General features: G+C 40.5%; 1 protein-coding gene across 1 annotated transcript in view; it reads right to left on the bottom strand.

Annotated features, from left to right (window-relative positions):
* Window positions 1–1,054: 1,054 nt before the first annotated feature.
* Window positions 1,055–9,966, bottom strand: part of slc43a3b (solute carrier family 43 member 3b) — a 28,008-nt gene continuing 19,096 nt past the window's right edge. The window contains exons 8-11 of the mRNA XM_084331997.1: window positions 7,603–7,721; window positions 6,345–6,531; window positions 4,723–4,846; window positions 1,055–3,576 (exon numbers count right to left, since the gene is read on the bottom strand). Of these exons, the coding sequence (XP_084188123.1) occupies window positions 3,451–3,576; window positions 4,723–4,846; window positions 6,345–6,531; window positions 7,603–7,721 (556 nt within the window). The 3' untranslated portion in view covers window positions 1,055–3,450. The remainder of the gene's footprint in view (window positions 3,577–4,722; window positions 4,847–6,344; window positions 6,532–7,602; window positions 7,722–9,966) is intronic.

Raw genomic sequence — 9,966 nt, 5'->3', positions numbered from 1 at the left:
GTGATGTTTCTTCTTGACTTGTTTAATTTAAAGAAGACGTGTCCGGCCCATGGGGACATTAACGTGTGTTGTTGGGCTTTACAAATACATTTGATTTGATTTTTGGATTCGTTTTAGTGCACCCTCTCGGAGCACAGTCAACTCTCAGTATGTTGAGGGGGCGTGGCCTTCTGTTCATTGAAAGTAGATGTCAAGTTAGCGTCATAATACATGAAGCATTCAAATGTAAACACATCCATGGGACCAGTTGCTATGGGAGATTAACATTCGCTAACCTGTGGTAGCAGGTTATAAATACATTGTCACAGTTGCTGTGGATGTTTCTGAACCACTAACATTAAATTAAATAGTAGCAAACTAGTTTTCTTACTTGGTTGTAGACTAACTAGCTGATATCCTTTACAACTACTGACAAATGGCAGACTGAGTGATGGGCCAATTAGAGTAACCAGAGTAGATTAAGCGATCTCTTCAGGGAAGCAGACTGGATATCTGAACTGCTTTGTTTCTGTTGATTTCCAGGAGGATAGTGATCAAAGAGCTTTAGTCGTAATTTTCACATCAACAGTTCTAACATTTTGGGCAATTTACATCAACATACCTTCTGTATGAGATTGAAAACCAGGCATAATTTTCATTGTACTGAATCTTTAATACCCCTAAATGACCATTTAATTAATTGTCCCTGTTCTCGTGTTCCCCCGAGACACATTTATATGCATTTAATCAGCTAATTTCCATTGTCCCTGGAGCAGTTAGGCGGTCAGTGTCTTGCTTAAGGACACTTTGATGGACACATTGGCGGTCATGGGGGATTGAACCTGTGATTTAAGGTCCATCCAGTTATGGGTCCATTTCTCAAACCACCTGGTGACCGCGCCACCCCACTTGCCAGCTATTGTAGCCAAAATGTATCCATTCTCTTACTTTATTTAGACATACTTTATGTGTATGTTAGGCAGTGCTATCATAGCTCATTTCGCTAAATGTAAAGATAAATGCACAAATAAAATAGTGATAGACAATAGTTCAAATTATGTTTTTCACAGTTTATTCATTTGCAGTGTGATAGACTGATCAGGTTTTTTTGGTAACTTAACTTTAATGGACAGTTGTCTGCATGGTGGACAAAGTCAGGTATGGGAAATGCATGCCTGTGTGCGTGTTGTGTGTGTGTGTGTGTGGGGGGGGGGGGGGGGGGGGGTTACTTTCAATATTGCATGCATAATATCTTGCCAATACAAAACAGCAAAATACGGAGCTAATTTACATGTAAGAATGACATATATCCAAGTTTGTAACACATTTCCCTTTATAATCAAGTACTTATGAACAATATAATTAGCTAAAATACAGTTTTTCTTTTGTAGGTTTGGTGCAAATAGAACATAGCAGACATCCAACACCAGCATACTGTCAGGTTGATGGTTGCATCGAAAAAGCCCCCTTTGCTTGCTATTTAGCAGGCATTTTTTTGGTACACTACCTGGAGACATTTTAAAGTTCTATATCTGCAGCATGTCGTAAACATTTTACAATTGCAAGACACAGTGTAAATTACAACATAGTGTAGATTTAAATTATATATAAAGATTCATGTCTTGTTAGATTTTATATATTCCTCGTGCATTACTACTTAGAAGGCAGCATTTAGTATGAACCTTCAGACACAGAGTTTGGCACACACCTACTGTATGACACAAGCAGGGTTTCAGATTCAATGAAAGGCCAGTAGGTGGCAGACCTGTACTGTCTTCCTGATGAGCGTGAATCAGAGTGGGAAATAAACACCAAATACAAGACAAATATTAGGACATTTTAGCTGCAGCTGGTTTTCAACTCTACCAGCCAATTTGGCATAAACTGTCTGGATCCTTTTTCTTTATATATAAATTTGGCTGATGAAACCGTTAAAGGGGCTGGTGAATTATACATTACTTGCCACAGTGGCAAATGGATAAGTGCTCTGATTTGAATGGGCTAGTAGTTTGAAAATCTGACAAAAATTATGAACGTAGTTTGATGGTATTTTTAGGTTTACCATTGTGTAAATAATTTACTGTGGTACTGCGATGGTGAAATTCATGTATCTCCATGGTACTAATTTTGTACTTATAGACCACAGTATAATCAAATTTAAACCATGATACCAATGGTAATATCATGGTATCATTGGTCACTTACCAATCATGATAGTAAAAAGATACCTTTTTAGAAATAACATGATGTTTTTTTCGGAAATTACCATGATACATTTTCATCAGGGTTTCTATTGGCTAGTAGGTATAAAAAAAAAATTGGTTAAGTGAGAGAATTCCCTTGCAGCACAGTGCAGTTTACGACCATATTGACGTCTGTTAATGCCTGCCAGCATCCTTCATTAACCAGCATAGGGGGTCAGGCCACAGTGTATAGGGTAGCTAATACTGCCATAATAGGAATACATGACGGTACATAAGTTAATATGATCGAATATACAGAGAAAACACTTGACATATACACAGAGAGTAGACTTGTAGCAGCCTACATGTGGACTTTCATCTGTTAAAAAAACAAGACAAGCCAAGCAGGCACTGGTCAACGCCAAGGCTGGTTTTCATTATGAGCCCAACCGACATCTGCCTTTCACTGTTTCAATCCGGAGCGAAGGTCACTTAATGCCAGGATGCTTTTTTTTCTTTTTCTTTTCTGCTGCTGGATGAAAAACACATACCTCTAAGTGTAGGTTTTAGGATTGATAAATGTATTATTTTCTTAATTTTCCTGTTGACTCCCATGCATTTTTAATGCGACAATGGGTAAGAACAGGTTTTATGGGCTAACGAGTCATAAAATGCACTACAACCATGTACAATTTGATTTTAAGTCAAATAAATTAAATAAAAAAAGTTGTAACACCACCATTGGAGTTACGAGTTTTTCACCCAACACCATGCAGTATGTTGGGACACCCAACCCGAGCTGAAATGTGAGCACTTATAAGAATGTAAACAACACTGTTCCATTTCAGACATTTCCTGAATAATATGGATAATATTATATGTCCTGATAAAATAAACATGTGTAAAACAAACTGATACATTCGTTAGGTATTTCTTTTTTCTTTCTGTATCAAAATGACTGGTATGTGTACGAAATGTACATTCCACACCAACATGAAGTGTGGTGAATATGCTACAAGCCAGCAAAGCCGAAATACAAACAAAACAATAAATATCAATACTTGTCAGCATGAATACAAATCTCAAGAGGTAACAGCATGTGATTGGCAGTTTCAAATGGCAATGTATTTGAAGTGTGTGACCTCCCTTTGTTGCAGTGCTTCTTAAAACGATGGTTCCGGACCCACATTTTCTTTTGTTTGTTTCCGAGGTCCCCTCGTTAGAAATACGTCTAAAATGTACCCGAACTGAAAGAAGTTGAAGAGGACTGCTTTACAGCAGGTGGTCTCTACAAGCAGGCAGCGGTGGAGTCCTTGGCCTCGGCTCTGCGGGAGGCCTGGCCTCGACAGTGCAGGTAGACGTTGAGAGGATGGATGAAGGCTACCAGGCTGAGCAACGTCAGGCCTATGTTCACCTGCGGACGAGCAGAGAATAGAGGCAGGGAGAGAAAGAAGGAGGAGTAAATTGAAGAGAGATTGTGGGAGAGACGTAGGAAGTGACCAGTAATGGCTGCCGTTTGTATTTTTATGGTCTTATATTTGATACATATCTTGCTACTGTAGCTTGAGGGTTACTAGGAAAACAGACAAAAGCGACATACGTGTCTATTGTTTCGACGGTTGCTCTGTGGTACAAAACTCTGTAGTGTACCATCCATGTTACTTTACTCATAGTATATATTCAGATTCTAATTCTTTATTGACCATACTGTATGTATTGTAACGTATAATAAAACGGATAGGGCATACAGACCCTCACACGCCTTTGATTACACTGTTACTTTATCATATTCTTATATTCAGAGTTAATTACATTATTTACACTGTTTGTTTAGTTTTTTCCACCTCATATTTATTTTGTATTCGTATCCAATTGTATTGCCTATATTTATGTCTTCTACTATTACCCTGCCCATACCTGTACCTCCCCTCCCCCATGCTGCTATGACACCCGGATTTCAATAAAGGAATATCTTATCTTATCTTATCAAAACCTACAGCAGCATAGCGGCTTCTCCAACATTAGCTGACCAGTGGCGACGTTACAACAAATGTATCAAAGCGGTCAAAACAACAAAGGCAAAGTATTCTGACGGTGATGGGGGTCTCCAGCCACAACAGATCTCCAAAAGTCACACACACACACACACACACACACACACACACACACACACACACACACACACACACACACACACACACACACACACACACACACACACACACACACACACACACACACACACACACACACACACACACACACACACACACACACACACACACACACACACACACACACACACACACACACACACACACACACACACACACACACACACACACACACACACACACACACACACACACACACACACACACACACACACACACACACACACACACACACACCCTTTCTGTTCAACATTGTGATTGCAGAAAGAATCTCTGGGGGACGTGCAGCCTCATGGCTCCAGGTTTGTACAGTGTGTATGTGAAGAGAAACACAATGTTTACCCATCTTATCTCATGGTGTAACACTGGCAGGGCTGTGTACTCACGTATAGCGGGTCTCCACCCAGAGCTCCCTTGACCAGGGCGAAGCAGGGATACTGCAGCAGGGAGAACACTGCAGAGAGCGCCATGACCATGCCATACAGCTTCCCGAAGTGGCATGGCGGGAAACTAAACACACAGTTATGATGGAGTTAAATAAGGTACACTAGCACTGTGCCAGCTGACACCAGGGCTCTGCCACCTCACCCATTTACGCAAGGAAGAGTGTTCATTATTTTGAGACATTGCCAAACGCGTGCCAGCAGAAATAATTTGCCTCGTGCCGGCAGGTAAGCAGAGCCTTGTGTGTCATCAACCTGACTGTCAAACAAGCAGTGTTGTAGTACTGGACTGATTTTCAGGACTTGTGACTCGACTTGGACTTGAGCACTGATGACGTGGACTCGGAAAGGGGCAGACGAGGACTCGGACTTGTTAATTGATAAATACATTTTTATTTATTTTTTGTAATAGGCTCTAATCATTTGGCTCTAATCATTGATGGCTAGTGCATTCTTTTTGGTCTATTGTGTCACAAATTAATAAACTCCCTTTGAAATGGTGACCGCTGTGTCATTTATGTTTAATGTAGACCTTTTTGTCAGCTCTTTGACTGCCAGAGTGGAGTGGACTCAACCTTGATGACTTGGACTCGGACTAGGGTGATGGGGACTCGACTCGGACTCGACTCGGGCTTTGGTGACTCGGACTCGAACACTGGGGACTCAAGACTCGACTCGGACTCTAGATTTAGTGACTCGACTACAACAATGGGGAACTGAAACGTCTGAATGCATTTTCATTGTTTATGTTCCTTGCATGTTTGATAATGTGGTGACTTCAATAATGGAAGTATTATATACGAATCTCGGAAGGAAGCCCACACTATGACGCATGCCCCTTCGTTTCTTTGTTCATCTGCATGACAAATAAAGACTTCCTACTCATACTCGGGTCTGCCCCCTATTCCCGCGGTTCTGCCTATCCAGCCCAACCGAACCAATCCATTAAATACACGTTTCCGTTCCACCGACACAGTTCTGGAGTGGCCATTCGCCCAATTTCCTGTCCCTTTAAAATCCTCTCTCTTTCCCTTCCCCAATATCTGTTCTGTATGAGGAAATACAAGGTACGTGTCTTTGTTTATATACCAATTGTTCATTGTCATGTACCCATTAAGTATATTGTCAGTGCAATGACTAAGTTATCCTGAATATCCTAGCTTCGCCATCTACATGTCACTTGTCTAATTATGCTTTCTTGTCATCCTATTCAGACCGATCCAATTCCAAAAGAACCCCGCCCCCCCACAACCCTCATGTCTAAAGGCCACATTCCCGGAGCTCAGCTCAATCACCCTTTTAGGGGATCAGGGAAGAATTTGGCTTAGGATATCTGGGTTTTCGCGTTCCGCCACAATGGGGTCTCTTTCACGTAAAATTGTGATCCATGTGCATGTGCATGAGCCGCCTGCATCAGGCTGTTGCATCGTTGCTAATAAACTATCGATTTCTATGGAATCCGTTAACTTATCCTTTTGTGTATGTTGTCATGTGTGGGTTGAACTCTTGAAATCATTCAAATGTGTGTGTGTCAGTGTGTGTGTGTTTGTGTGTGTGCTACTCACGCCAGGCTAAGGAAGGCTGCGTTTCCTCCATAGAGGAAGGATCTGTTGAGGACCTGCAGGATGAAGGTGAGGTACTGGAGAGGCAGCAGGGGTGCGGAGGCACAGATGGAGAACAGGACGCACTGCAGAGCCGTCAGGGACAGAGACAGCACAGAGGCCCGCAGGTCCGCCTCCCGCTCACTCTCCCCTGCACACAGACACAGCAGACGCAGGCGTACAGATAAGGAACGAAGGTCAAGTCCATGTCAACTCACATCAACTATCCGTCAATATGTACACATGCAGAAACGCGTGCATCTGCAGACACGCACGCACACACAAACTCACACACACATTTTAATATCTTTATTTGTGTTCAGATAAAAAAAAAACTATGGATACAGGAAGCAGCGTCTCCTCCATGTGTGGCGACTGCCAATTGTCTCAGATATAGAGCAGAATTTTGCCAACGCCTTAGACAAGACCTGACCCCTAACTCTTTGGATGGGGAGTCATCTGTATCTAAGAATCTGTCATACATGTCATCATTTGTCTTTCATAAACACAACACAGAATTGTTCATTTGGTCCTTAGTCACCACGGCAACCACTCTGTGTGATCACCAGCCTTTTGGCAGAGAGATCACCATACATTTAAAACATCTTTGAAACTCACATTTCACCTCAAGATGCAGTAAATTACAATTGAACTAATTTACTTATTTTTCTCTGAATATGTTTGTTTTACAGTAAGTCGTTTTGTCGTTGCCAACGTCTTTAGTCTTTACAAAACTATGACAGTGCTTCATCAAACTATCAAAGTCTCTCTCAAGAAAAGTCTGTTCACTCCGCGGCCATCTTGATAACGGCAACTAACGAGATGAACAGGACCTGACGGCCTTCTGCGCCATCCAGTGGTTTCTGACACAGAGGCCTTAGTTACCATGGCAACCACTCACGGCAGCGACCGTGATTGATTTGAAACACCTTACCCTTTGTAGTGTGGTAGTGAAAGGATTAACCTTCTGTAGTGTGGTGGTGAAAGGGTTAACCCTTTGTAGTGTGGTAGTGAATGGGTTAACCTTCTGTAGTGTGGTAGTGAAAGGATTAACCTTTTTTAGTGTGGTTGTAGTGTGATAGTGAAAGGGTTAACCCTTTTAGTGTGATAGTGAAAGGGTTAACCTTCTGTAGTGTGATAGTGAAAGGGTTAACCTTCTGTAGTGTGATAGTGAAAGGGTTAACCTTCTGTAGTTCTTTCTCACACACACACACACACACACCTTCCTTGGGTGGGCTCTCTTTGCCAAGTGGCGTTTCCTCTGTGGCGTCGTCTTCCTGTACGTTGCCTTTGGCTGCTTCCTGCTCTGGGCTGAATGTCTTGGACTGGCCACAGGTCATCCTGACAGGGCAAATGTCACAGCAGAGTCAAATGGGTCAAACTATCAACCAGCCAATGGTATGCCATTTTTACATACAAAAGTTATTCATACTTCTAGCGATCGCTTGCTACGCACAAAGGACATGCCGTATGTGTACAAGCGGAAAATTTATCAGCAGTGTTTATTTTCGTTTTGTATGCTTTTTAAAAAAGAGTTGGGATAAAAGAAGGAAGAATACCAATATATAAGAAATCATTAAAACAGTGTATTATTTAACCCTTTCACTGCCGCACTACCAAAACGGTTAACCCTTTCACCGCGACAATACACAGAAGGTTAACCCTTTCACTGCCGCACGGCAGCCGGTCGGTTGTGTGATAGTAAAGGGTTAACCTTCTGTCGTGTGGCAATGAAAGGGTTAAAGAACTAGCAGGGCCATTTTCAAAGGGGCCCCTTGACCTCTCACCGATCCACGAGTCTCCTCTTTACAAACATGCCCACTTTATGCAAATTCCATGGAGCTGTGGGCAAGAACCATGCAATATTTTATATGCATTATAAATGTGTTATTTTCAGCCTTATTTTAAAAATGGTATATTTGAATATTTTTGAATTTGCATGAATGGAGTATGACTGGAAAGCTGAGACTCTTATGGATCCAATGAGCCCAATAGTATCCATGTGTGATGATGTTAGTAGCCATTGTTAGTAGCCATTGTTAGTAGCCATTTCATTGTAGCGGATTTAGACCATGTACAGTATGGTCTTCCTACTTATATTGACAATAATTTCCGAGCAATTTCTTGTCATCCAAATCACAGAAAAATGCAATTCTTACAGAAATCTCCAAATGTTCAGTGTTAATTTTGGCAGCTATTTTCATTTTAGTTTTAGTCTTAGTCATGTGTCAAGTGCTCCTTTTTCGTTTTCATCATATTTAGTAGGGATGCTCGATATTGTCTTTTTTACCGATACCGATATACCGATATTATCCAACTCTTCATTTCCAATACCGATATCAACCGATACCGATATATGCAGGGTTTCCCCCCCAAAAAACGGAATAATTTCAGGTCATTAACATTACATATCTCTTGTCGTGGAATTAACACAACATTATGCATACCTTTGACAATAAAAAGATCAGAATGTGTTCTTACTTGCTTGCCTGGGTAAATAAAGGTTAAAAAATATATATATATATATATAAATATATATATATATATTTTCTTTTTTTGAAAACCGATACAGATCATTTCCGATATCACATTTTAATGCCAATATCGGCCGATAATATCGGTAGGCCGATAATATCGGACATCCCTAATATTTAGTCATCTTCATTTATTTTTAGTTTAGTCAGTTTTAGTCAACTAAATGTCTGAGCATTTTAGTCTTAGTCAGTTTTTGTCTCAATTTTGTCCTTTTTATTTTAGTCTAGATTTTGTCGACGAAAACGGATGACATTTTTGTCTATTTTTAGTTAATGTACTAAAAAATAAATAATTATATTATATAAATTATCTAAAAAAAATTATTTTCTTTTTTTACAGCTGTTTTATATATACTGTTTTTTAGTAATAACTAGAAAGTAATGGTATTTAATATTTATTCAACAACAGGTGATTGTATAGATTACAATTAAATGACAACTATGCTTCACCCACGGAAAGGTTGTTGGCACATTGGTTCCACACGGACATTATACGTTGTTGCACTTGCTTCCAGAAGGCTCCGTTTAGGTCAGCTAGTAGCAGAGGCTCTGTTGTGATTTTTAATGCACAATAAATATTCAACATTTTCTTTTGAGACTGCGCCTCAGACTCTTATCATTTGGCACTAAAAGCTAAACATTGTCACCGGTATGGCTGTCCGCAACATGTCATTAATTGTGTGCGAGAGGTCGATCAGTTAGCCACATTAGCGTGAGCTAGGTTAGCCAGTTAGTGTGAGCTAGATGGAAAGAATGTAACGTTACTGGTGAAAGAGTTTCGTCCTGGTGTTTGTAAATTACATTTTTGTGTCCTCAGTTGTGGTCAACGATATTTAATAAACTATTTAGTCTCTATAGCGTGACATGGTCTTCAATAACGTGACGTCACGTCTCGTTGTCGTCATGAAAAAAACCTTTGTTGATGAACATCTTTCGTCATCATTTTAGTTGACAAAATGAACACTGCAAATGTTAAACGTTTTTGATACCAAATCAAAGCATGAAACTTTCTATGACGTTCCTCAAGGTCTTGGTGTCTTAATGTGGTATTT

Source organism: Notolepis coatsorum (genome assembly GCF_963971535.1).
Source record: "Notolepis coatsorum genome assembly, chromosome: 16".
NCBI lineage: Eukaryota > Metazoa > Chordata > Actinopteri > Aulopiformes > Paralepididae > Notolepis > Notolepis coatsorum.
This window is presented reverse-complemented; position numbering and strand designations above follow the sequence as displayed.